Here is a 12704-nt window from a genome sequence, read left to right as displayed (position 1 = left end):
TTCCTAATTTGTTCCCTCAACCCCAGATGTGAACTTTTAGCTTATGTTAGAAAGAGTCTCTTTACTGTAAGTAGGAGTCAGACATAAATCACAGGGAAACTCTAGAAAGAAAAATCACCAACAGAACAGATCTATAGAAATTTAATGTTTCATCCATTCATTCAAAAATATTTATTGAAACCCTGGTATTTGCATATCATGCTGCCAGACACTGAGGGATTTGCTGAAGAAATATTAAAGACATTCTCTCTTCCTTTGAGGAGCTTAGAGCTTACTTGGGGAGACATGACATAGACATATGAAACAGTTAAGTTGTAATTCAAGGCAGCATATGATTAAATACCAAAATGTGTGTTTCCGACAAGAAATGCTATAGGAGTTCAGAAATGGGAGTGATAATTCAGTGGTACTACTGTTTTCTGCCTACAAATTGGCAAATTGTAGCACTATTTGTATGAAATATTTTACACTTGTTTTTTTGGCAGCCGTAGGCCTTGACTCCCAGGCAGTATGATGAGCCTACAAAACTCTTGGTACTCCAATCTCTGTAGAACTGGCTTTTTTTTCTCTTGATAGGCAGAGAAAATACCTTATACAAACCAGAGTGCCCATGAGAGGCAGGTAGGTTTTGACAGTCATAATCTCTTTCAGTTATAAAATAAGGAGCCAGCCTTGTCATTTTCTGTTTTTCAATCCAGCAGTTCTTGCCCCTCCACTGCAAACTCCTCCTGACATTGAGAGGTGGTTTAATTTGAACTTAATATCTGTGACGGACGATCTAGCCATCAAGGGACAGATAAATTTATGGCTTTGGAGAATTGCTGATGAAAATCCCCATGGTCATGATGTCGGAGAAGGAACTAACACAGATGTAGGGGAGTTCAGACACAGATGTGCTCACTGTAAGCAGGGTTCCCCCAAAATGTCAGAATATGATGATATGCTTGGTGATGATGTTTAATGAAACTCACTGACTTCCTGTTCTATTTTTGTCAAACTCAGATTAGCACAGAGCTCAAAGATGAAGCCATAGGGCTTAAACTCTTAAGAATTTTAAAAAGGGAGGGAGGGAGGGAAGGAGGGAGGGAAGGAGGGAGAGAGAGAGAGAGAGAGAGAGAGAGAGAGAGAGAGAGAGGAGAGAGAGGAAGAAGTAATAAAACGCTTTTGAAATGTCAGCGCATGTCAAATACACTATACACTATTTGGGCCCACATCTCATTCCACTCAGATCCGTTCAGGGACTCCCCACAGCTGAATGTAGTTATCATTTGGTTGCTTTTCAATCTCACGACTTATGAATTTTCAGTTTCTTTTAAAACTCACTGTCACTGGTTCTGCCCAACACCCCTGCATTTTAACCTTAGGCCTGGAGGAGGCATAGATAACAGAGATGCTTTGTGGTTTCCTTGACATTATTCAATGAAATGTCTGCGGAGTCCAATACCATTTGAAAATAACATGGCACTTGGTGTTCATTCTTTTTGTCGGGTTGGCAGCCCTTCTGGTGAGGCAAGTGTTCCCAAGTGAACATGACCTAGCGCCCCTGAGACATCAAGCACACCCGTGATCTAATCATGTTTCTCAAAGTATAATAGTTGGCCCTGGCCACAGCTTGATTTTGGGGGGCATCCTCTGAGCTGGCTGACTTGGGGAAGTGGCCCTGAAAAGTGTTTCACCTACATCTTTTGATATAATTTGGTATGTCTGTATAAATAAATGTTATGGAGCAGATGGCTTTGGAATGTCTTATCAAATTCTTGGGAAGACTTTGTCCTTGACATAGTTTTATACAATTATCATACTGCAAAGCACCAAATAGTAGCTTTTTTTAAACACAAAAAGATTTACACAATAGGTTGATAGTCTGGGAGTGAATGTCAAACCTAAACTGCATACAATGTATAAACCTTTTCTTGAGCTGTTCTTTGCTCAGTTTCTCTAGAAGGGAGCTCTGTAATTTCAGAATCCATGAGAGGAGGCTCTTTCGATGTATTTGGGGATGTCATCTTGAGAGATGGCTCAGGAGTCTTACGTTCAGCATGTGTCCGCATTTGTTCTCTGCTCCAAGACATGATGGAAATAATACTCTGCTGTTTTCCTGTAGCTTTTCATGGTTTTAGCATCATGTTCCTATTCTCACTCAAAATCAATAATCCACTATACAAACATTTTATGCTGAAGCCAGTATGAGAACGTTTTAACTAATGCATGTGTGGGGTTGCTGTTTTGTTGCCTTTTTTTTTTTAATAGGTGTACTTTTAAAGATGATTGTGTACATTCAGAGAACTCAGAAAACTGGCTGGATATTTTATCAGGAGCTAAAGAGTGCCCTCAGATTCACATATCTCAAAGAAGTAAAGATCAGGTAAGAGAAAAGATTTTTGTTTGTCTCTATTGTATTGTCTTACTTTGCACGATTGATGCTAACTTCCTTTTGTGTGTAAAATACCTACTAGCGACCAAATAAGTTTGGTTAGGAGAGTCATTCATTTAGTTAACAAACACTGAGTGCCTACCAGATGCCACACATGCCACAAGCAGAGAACAGAAGACACCCTGGGCCTGCCCACGTGGAGTTGGTAATTTTGGGGAACTGCAGATGACAATCATAGTTGAATTTAAAGAAAAGATGGACTTTTCATGTAGTAGAAAAACATATCGATTTAAAAAATAGAGAAAAAAGGAAGTTCAGACTCATGGCCCACAAGATGCCTTAAGGGTGGCTTAAGGGCAGAATTTTGTTTTCTGTTTCTTTCCCTAATGTGTTCAGGCTTCTCCTGACAACTGTCTTATGAACATGGCTTCAAGGAATGTTGGTGGAAGGGAGAGAAACCAGTGTGGGCAGTGAATATTGCAAGTGCCTTGGAAAGAAAGCCAATGGGCTCCTGCTATGGCAGTACCGCTGTTGGCATCACATGAGCCGTGTCATTGGATGAGAGAAAGGAAGAAATTAGCATATTTAAGAATTTTCTGATTTACATACCAACCACGCCCTATGGGAAAATGGAATTCCTGCCTTGCTGTTTCGGAGGTGCTGTAGGAGACATTTTCTCCCTAATTATGGCTCTTGTATTAGGAATAATTGTACCGAATCCCCATCAGCAGCCAGTTGACCTGCCTGTTGAGCTTACTCTGTTTTATGTGAATGCCACATTAACGAGGAAATGGGCCACTTGCTCTTTACTCTTACACTTTGCCATTTCAAATAGCAAGAACCATACCACTTAAGATGATTTAACATTTAATAAAGGCGAGCCAGAGCATTTAATGAGTGATAAATAATAAAAGAATCAAGCTTTCAAGCCATAACTGATCAGAACTCACGGATTTAAAGTAATCTGGCCATATTACTTTCTGTTGTCTTCCGGGGAGTTAGGGAGGAGGGCGGGAGGGTAGTATAAAAAAAGAACTATCAAAACCTTCATCCAAACTCCATCAGGCCTTATTCAAGAGTGAATAAGTTCTGTGAAAAAAGATGTTTATGCATCTAAGCGTAGGTATGGCCAAATTTTTATTTCTCATCTCAGTCTGAAAAAATGGCTGCCTTTGGTGCTGATAGAGGAGGGTAGAAAGAAAATACCATGATCCTTGAATATACCCAGGACTCTGATAAGTGGTTAAGATTAACAAGATTTTTTCCTTGTATCGTTTTGAAAAATTTAAGGGTAGTAATTCAGCTAAATACAGAGAGGGAAAGTGGCTTGTTTAAATAAAATGTACTGCTTACACTATTTACTTACGTATCTTTGGGATCACTAGAATAAAGTAACCACCATTTATGTCTAGTCCGGAACATTGCAAAAAATGTTCACCACTCAAATAACCACTAGTGCTTTCTTCCCCACCCTGAGTCCCACTGTGGTTTACCCTGATCCCTCAAGAGTCTTCCCACGTACACAACCATTATCGCACTCTCCAGCTCACCATCAAGGTAAAGGAGATAAGAATTTAGTAATTTGAGTAAAGCTATTCTTTGAAACCAACTTAAGACTCATTATTTTCACAAGGTTGATAAGACATCTGACTCCATCTCTTGGTCACATTATTTCAAAATATTTCTGTCCTTATGGTCATTTATGACTTACCTGAAAGTCTCAGACCTTTTTTTTATCTAAATAATACCTCATCTTGACCTACAGAGCTGGCAATCTATGGATTTCCTCAATTCTACCTATTAGCTCAGTTCATAGAGTGTTTGGGAACTGCCCATTATCTACCTAGTAATATTCTAGTAACTTTCTAGGTACAGAAACCATCCCCTTTCATATAATACAGAGACTCTGTTCCTGAGAAGCTGTGTCTCTTCACATAAAACAACTAGAAGATACCGTGTTTCCCCGAAAATAAGACCTAACCAGACCATCAGCTCTAATGCGTCTTTTGGAGCAAAAATTAATATAAGACCCAGTCTTATTTTAATATAATATAAGACTGGGTCTTATATAACATAACATAACATAACATAACATAACATAACATAACATAACATAACATAACATAACAACATAATACCGGGTCTTATTTTAATATAAGACCGGGTCTTATACTGTATTAATTTTTGCTTCAAAAGATGCATTAGAGCTGATGGTCCAGCTAAGTCTTATTTTTGGGGAAACATGGTAGTATATTCTCATCCTCGTTAAGGAATCAGCATTAAAAAGAAATAATTAGAGCAATTCCAATTGTCTTGGAGGAATTTTGATGGGGTTTTGAGTAAAAACAGTAAGATGCAGAAAAGTGTGTATAGTGTGATCTTGTATTGAGTAAAAAAGTCCCCATATATGTTTATATGTATATGTCTCTCTATGATTATTTGAGATTGGAGAAAAACATAAAAGAATTCATACTAGGTTGTAAACATGGGCTCCCCTTGTGGAATGACTGACGTGGTGGAGAAGAAAGACATATATAAGTATAAAAAGAAGAAAACTGAAATCTTCACATACACAAACACAAAAAAGAATGTATGTCATGATCCCATTTTTGCACTATGTAAAATTATATATTTGTGTATACCTATAAGGAGATTTTAACATTCAGTAAAAATGGCTTATAGTGATAAAAACAGAAAAGATGTAGGAATGAATTATTTCCCACAAATGACATGGTCCCTAGAGGAGAGTCACTAGAAACATTCTTTTACAAATCAGAATGAAAACAAGAAGCTCCACCATCACTGATATAAAAAACATTATTTTTCACATTCTGTCCAATCCAGGAATACAAGAAACAAGTAGTGGGAATAATTATTGGAACAGAATAGACAAAACTATCATTACTTGCCACTCTTAAGTGTATATCTGCAAAATCTAAACATGTTAGCTTTTATAACTTCAAATTAATAAAAGTAAAATGAAGTGGTAAGTGTTCAATAAACATTCAAATATCAGTAACCTTAGTACATGTGAGGTGAAACAAACCATTAATGTCCGTTAGTAAAAGGATCACATTCATTAAAAACAACAGAAATACTCAGGAATAGTCTTAAAAAGCAGTGTATGTGCCCTATGTTTTAAAATAATTTTGCCAGGAGATACATATTGAAGACAGCTCCCAAAAATAGTAATTTTGGCTTTGCAACAGCTTGTCTTAGTCATTTTTTTCTAATAGCAATTAGGATGTGGGGCAGTGGTCTGTTGAGGCTATTTATAATTAACAGTAGGGAACCTTGTCAATTAAAAGCATACACATACACAAAAATAAAAGCAGAACCACATAAAGTATTTTGTTGGAGGATGTGAAAGACATGTGAAAGATATATACTATGTTTCTTGATGGGAAGATTTCATAAAAATGTCACTTCTTCCTCAATCTAGTTTCTAGATTTCAAACAATCCCAGTGAAAATCTGAATAGACCTTGTCTTAAAATTAATATAAAATTCATCTGGAATAATATGAACTGGTCAAGAATATCCAAAATATATTTTGAAAAAAAAATTATTTAAGCAAGACCATTTGCATATGATTGTAAACATATATATAGCAACAATACAGCCCATGATTCTGGTTTAAAAATAGGAATATAGATCCATGAACTAGAGTGGGAAGCTCAGAAGTAGATGTAAAAAAACTTAAGTCTCAAATACCTTAAAATAAGAGAAAACAAAATAATTATTTCATAAAAGGTGCTGAGGTAGGTAACTGGCTTACAATATGAAACTGTAATTTAATTTACATTTTACATTAAATATAAAAATAAAATTCAGGCTAATTAAGAAATTCGTATGAAAAGCTGACACAGGGAAACTAATAGAAAATAGAATTGAACATCAGAAAATTTGGAAGTATAATTTTCTTAGCTGTGAAGCAATATTGTATGTAATAACAAAAGAAAAATATTCATATAGTTGACTTACTTTAAAAAACCTATACAACAAAAAAATAAGAGATAACTAAAGCACATACTTTAGGAAAACATTTGCAACACACAAAATCTTAATTGCAAAATATTAAAGCTGGGAGAAATTAAAAAGAAAAACATCAAGGCACCAAAAAGTAATTGGGCAAAAGCATATATTCTCACAAGAAGTTTAGAGTTAGACATAGATGTGGCAATATGTTCAACTTCATCAGTTATCGAATAAATACAAATTAAAGTGATAATAAGATATGCTAACACCTAGTGTTGGCAATGCCAATTAACACAATCTTATTGGAAAGCCATTTGGCAATATGTTTCAAAAGTCATAAATATATTTGTTCTGTTTGAAGCAGTAATTCTAGGCTTAGAATTCTGCAGTACCTTCAAAGAAGAAAAACTATAAGCCCACAGAGGCTATAGCAGAACCATTTACAGAATTAGAAGCCTGGAAATAATGGCACTGTTTGGTAACAAGGGGAATGGTTAGGTAGAAGGAGGCATGCTGGGTGACCTGATAGAGTGTAATGCAGCAGGCAGTTCTTTTACCCCAGGGGCACGACCAGCTAATTGACACTCAGACTTTCTATCTTTATCTGGTCCATTGTGTCTGCATTCCCTCTTTATCCAGAGTAGTTCAAAGAAGAACTGTCAACCAGGTAAGGATTCCCATCTTGGGTTTATTAAGCCAAAGCTTCAGCTTTTTAACCATACTCACCTGGAAACCCAAATCATGCAAAAATACCTTCAACACCCTGGCTACCCTCTCTTTCCGCTACGCTTGAAAAAAAGTTGCTGTCTCCTATTTTCAGATCAACTCCAAACTGGCTTTTGCCCCACTGTTCCCCTGAAACTGTTCTTGCTGAGGTCACTAGTGAACACCACATAGCCATCTAGCAGATGCTACAAGTGGCTGCATTCTGGAAACGCTGTCTTCCATTGCACACTCTCTACGCTCCTTCCCTTCTCTTTGGCCGTGCCTCGGCCTCCCTTGCAGGCAGGCTCCGTCTCTCCCTGACTCTAAAGATTAAAGTTGTTTCAGGCCCAGTTATTGCCTTTCTTCTCTTCTGCCTCTCTACTTTGTCCATAGAAAATCTTTTCCACTCCCATAACTTCATATATCATCTGTATCTTCATGTCTCTTTTATCTCCAGCCCAGATTGCGCCTCTGACCTCCAGGCCCTTATCCTCTTGATTATCACGCAAATATCTTGAACTAAACATGTCTACAACGGAAATCTTGAATTTTCTACCCAAAGTCGGCTTCTCCTTCAGTGTGTCGCATCTCAGTACATGGTACCTCCATCCATCCATCTGCTCACCTAGGTCCTTCCCATCCCCACGTCCCGCTGTCAGTCCTGAGCCATGCTACTTCCAAAGGGCATCCTGAATCCGTCTATTTTTTTCCATTCCCACTGTAGCACTCTAGCCATTGGCTCCTGCATTTCTGAGTGATCTGTTCATACTGTGTGGCCCTCCAGTTTCAGTCTAGTGGACTTTTCCATGCTTCTACTACACAATAAGCTCTGTGAGGGCAAGATAGTAGCTGTTTGGTACACTAAAGAATTCAATACCTTGTGCAGAACCTGGCATATGGTGAGTGCTTGATAAATATTTAAGGAATTAATGCAATAATTACAGGTATGCAAAAACTATGTGTGTGAGAAGTAGGAGGAAATGTGGAAAATTTAAAACAGCTGGTGAAAATAGGATTTAAAACACTTTCTGATACTTTGGTTACAAAGTTTGAACAATGAAATACATTTAAGACACATATGTACATAGGATAATATGTGATGTGATCGTGTGCTAAGATGTGTGGTGCAGATACAAATGCTAGGGTGCAGAAGGCAGATGGATGAGAGTTCCACTAGTGAAAATAAAGATGAGCTAGTGAGAATGGCTTGGGGTCCGTAGAGATAGTTGGACTTCAGTTCTTGTAAGAATTTGCCTTCTTTCAGCATGATTCTATGGCTCAGAAACAGAATTCTTTGAAAATGTAAAGATGGGGGTGACCCCAACGCTAGAATAGAGGTCAAAAGACAGCAGACTCTTAGGTGGCCATATAGAAAGTCTGGGGCAGAGGTCAGAAGTGTAATAGAAGACACCTCCGAAGTTGTCTGGGACCATAGCTCTTTATCCTAGGTGATGGGGTTACCACTTTTTCTGCTCCCCGTTTCCTAATACTTAGCCTGGTCCCACCAGGTCCCCTTCATACACCTGATGCAAAAGGGGCTCACCATTGACATAATAATTCCTTTAATTTTCCTTTTCAACAGGAGAACTGACTGCCTTGTTCCTTTAGATAATTCATTGCAGAAAAAGTTGCTTTATGGGAAATTTCAAAATTTTCTTTTTGTGTTCCCTTGTGTACACTCACAGACACAAAACAGCCTCCACCTCCAAGTTTGAACATATGTTTGACCACAGACAAAATCTTAAATAATTTTAAAAGTAGATTTCACATGCCACCTTCCTTAAGTATAATCTAATATTGGTAATTAGCAATAAGAAATATAGAGCTAACACTTGGGAAATCAAGTTACACTCTTTGAAATGAACCCCATACCAAGCAGAAACAAATGGAAAAAAAAATCATGTGTTTGGGTGGGAATACTTATATCATAAAGATGTAAATTATCTTAAAATTAATACATGTATTTAGTACAATTCCAGTTAGAGTCATTGCATCCTTACCCCCTTTGGACAAAATGATCTTAAACTTCGTATGGAAGAATGTCTAGGAAATGGTAAAAGAATCATGAAAATAAGGACAAATGAGGAGAGATTTGCCTTATCAGATGTTAAATATATTTAAAGGCAGAGTAGTAAACACTGGATGACATTGGAATAGAAGTAGATCAATAGATAATTGGAACAGAGCAGAGATCAGAAATAGATTCCACATATATGGTAATTTAATATATGACAAAAATGGTATTCAGTTCAGTGGAAAAAGAGGCTTTCTGTTTTGTTTTCTAAACAGTTATGACATAGCTGATTTACCATCTGGATAAAAATAAAGTTGAACCCTTATCTCACACTATATATGAAAATAAATTCCAGATGGATTAAAGATACAAGTTTAAAAAGTAAAGCATAAATATGGTGGAACAATTTATATTTGCCTATAAGCAAGATGTGGGGAAGAACTTTATAACTAAGACAAGAAACCTTGTATTTGATTGCATAAAAACATGTGTAGGATAAAAGATAGCACACACAGAAGTTGCAGGGCAAACAGATTAGGAGAAAATATGTGTCAGTAATATGACAGATAAGGATTAATATCTGTCCTATACAGAGAGCTCTTAAAATGGATAAGAAAAACACACACAAAGCAAAATAACAGTCCAAGAATATGAATATGCGATTCATACCAAAAGAGCAAACCCAACAGCCGATAAAACATCTCTTCCTTTACATCAGCAATCTGAGAAATTCCTCTGTGGCAGGTCAGAGGGGGAGTTCACTTAAGGGTCTAAGATGGATGGAGATGAGGAAAAAGCAGTGATTTGGTTCCTGAATCATCTTCCCCACACAGACTACAGTGACCTTGGTGGGCAGCGTCTTTCCAAGACAGTCTGAGTGCCTGGTGAGGAACGTGGACTCCGGCAGGGAGCTCTGCAAGGGGAAAAGTCCGCCGAACAAGACCTGCACCTGCAGCATCCCAACCAGAGCACCCTACAAAGGTAAGGGGACTCTGCTGCTTTTCTGTTAGCAAGAGAAGAAGGCAAGAGGCCCTCCTGAGTTCAGATTGCCTAGGAAGCAAGTTAAATGGTAGGGAATCAGAATAGTCCCACGCTATCCACTCACTCTCTCCCTACCCCCTGCTTCCTGCTTTTCCGCTCCGTCCTGCTCACCTCTGCTCTACCTCATCCATGACTACAGGACCCCACTCTCAGATGTGACTGTGAATGCTAGAGGATGGATAGGTGAATAGAGTAAAGCCAGAGACCATTGGGCTGACCCTGTCCAAATGGTTCAGAGAATTCAGACATCCAAAAAGCTGAAATGTCCTTGATGAGAAGAGAAAATAGAGAGGCCAATGTTCTGTCATCTTAAGTTCATTGCATTAGTTCATTCATATAAGAAGTGTTTATTGAACATCTACTATGTGCCAGGTACTGTGCTAGGTGCGAGGGATACAGAAACCAAAAAAGACTGACCTAGTCCTGGGTCATGGTATTTATAGCCTATTGGGTAGAGACAAGTAAACAACTCACTACAAGGCAGTGTGTAAGTACAGGGAGCAGAGTGTGCTGCAGGAAGCACATGAAAAGCGTGCCTAACTGGACTTAGGGCATAGGGCAGGGCCAAGGAAAGCTTCCTGGAGGATGAGTAGGGTTGAATCAGAGAAAGAAGAACGGGGAGAGTTTCCAAGCAGAGACCCACTAGTGTGATGGCCAGGAGAGGAAAAGCTTTGTTTGAAGAGCCTAAAGAGGTTCTGTATGGCTGAGGCAAATGCGGTAGGGACAAGTGAAAAGCAGAGTGGTTGAAAATGGATCCCAAAGAAGGCACAACATGTCTAGCACAAGGTAGCCATTTACAGTCGGTAGATTTTTGTTGCATGAATGAAGGAAGGGTGGTAAGTGGAGAATGGGCTGGAGGAGGGAAAATCTGAGTTCTGAAAGATCAGAGAGAAAGAAGGCTGTTGCAGTGAGGGGGACAGTGAGGGCTGCAGTAGAGGCAGACAGGGATGGAGAGAAGTGAATGGATTTCAGAGATAGTTAGGAGTTACAATAAGTAGATAGAATTCATGAGTCCCTTCGGTTGAGAAAGACTGGAAGTAGAATCAAGTTCATGGTACAGTCTTCCTGGAATGACTGCAGACCATACTGGAGCTGAGTTGTGTGGCAGGAGCTGGTATTACCTAATTAATCCTAAATCCCTCAAAAGGGAATTGAATACAGCAGGCCAGTGAACCAAGATTAAAAATACCTCTCAGCCACTGGGCTCACGGTAGCTGTTTGAGTCTGAATTGCTTGAAAAATTATTTCAATTTTCCACTTTTCTTTGTCCACACTATACAGCCTTTGTGATATGCTTCTAGTTAAATTTGGTCATTAAAATGCAGATCTTGCTCACCTGTGAAATATGTTTCTGAAGTACTTGAGAGTACCTTGTAAAGCTAGCTGGTTGCTTTTAGAGTCTCCATCAATTGCTCCCAACCCTTCGCCTGCCCTTTTTCGAATACCTTGCATAATCTGAGCAAGCAGTCTCACTTCCCACCTCTTGCGCTCAGCCAGCCAGCCTGCCCCCACTGCCAAACCATTGTCCAGGGCCTAGAGTACCCTCACCCCTTGCACCAGGCCCTGTCGCCCTTCTGCTTTGAAACACTGGGGGAAGTCACCTCTTCCGTACAACCTTGCTAGATTCTGCTCTAACTGTCCTGACCATTTTAGCACCCTCTTGGTCCCCCACGGGCACCCCTGTGCTGCTCCCCAGGTGCTGCATGGACCTCACACCACTCATAGGGTGTTTCCTCGACTGCTGTCATTGTGTTTTCTACCTACGTTATTTTATGTCTTCCAGAATAACTGTGATAGCGGAGATCACATATGTTCATTTCCTTGTGATATTTCCTAGTAGTGTTTTGTGTACAGTTGAGACTCAGAAAAGTATGACTTGCTGGTCTTCTTCACTGGACGTGCATTTTGACTGGGTGTCCCTCAGTGCTAAATGCCCCTGTGTGAGTTCTACTAACGCTTAGCAAGCGTCGGTTCCAGTGTGCTTGCCGAGAGGTCATCCCCGCCTTCCAAACATCCCTGTCTTTAGAGCAGGAGTATCATTTTACACATACCTACTTTATGTGAGCAGAATTTTATGGGGCATCAGGCTTTCAGAATGAATTTTGTTGCTGTAGCGAAGCAACTTCCTATAAGGGTTCTCCGACTTTTGGAAATCACACACTAATAAAATTTTAGTAAGAAAATTAGGGGTGCCAACAAAATTCAGCCAACTTCTTATTCTATCAAGTAAAGACTTTGATTTTAAAAGTAATATCATCTACTATCCTCACTACTTCATAAAAGGAAGAAGATATTAATACCAAAAGGGGTGACCATGAAAACATTACCGAGTAGCACTGGTCCCGGGACACAGCAGGATTTCAAAGGCACCCAAACCTGGCTCTATACTGTCATTATGTGGGGAAGGTTGCAAACCACAGATTCCCAGGCCCACTGAGTCTGATATGGAGCAGCATGGCTGTAGAATCTATATTTTTATCAGTTTCTCAAGTGATTCTGATAGACAACTGGGTTTGGGGAATCATCCTGGATAGAGTACATATGTAAGTTAAAGAGATACAAGAAATGTGACATTTTTCTAATGCTGGTGTAA

At 39.0% G+C, this 12704-nt stretch overlaps 1 protein-coding gene across 3 annotated transcripts in view; it reads left to right on the top strand.

The window, feature by feature from the left end:
* PLXNC1 (plexin C1) overlaps positions 1-12704 on the top strand; it is a 140871-nt gene that overhangs the window by 54311 nt on the left and 73856 nt on the right. For all 3 annotated transcript variants that reach the window (XM_019710302.2, XM_074325267.1, XM_074325266.1), the window contains 2 exons: positions 2251-2365; positions 9904-10051. In XM_019710302.2, the coding sequence (XP_019565861.2) occupies positions 2251-2365; positions 9904-10051 (263 nt within the window). The remainder of the gene's footprint in view (positions 1-2250; positions 2366-9903; positions 10052-12704) is intronic.

This window comes from Rhinolophus sinicus, linkage group LG02, assembly GCF_036562045.2.
Source record: "Rhinolophus sinicus isolate RSC01 linkage group LG02, ASM3656204v1, whole genome shotgun sequence".
Classification (NCBI taxonomy): Eukaryota; Metazoa; Chordata; class Mammalia; order Chiroptera; family Rhinolophidae; genus Rhinolophus; species Rhinolophus sinicus.
This window is presented reverse-complemented; position numbering and strand designations above follow the sequence as displayed.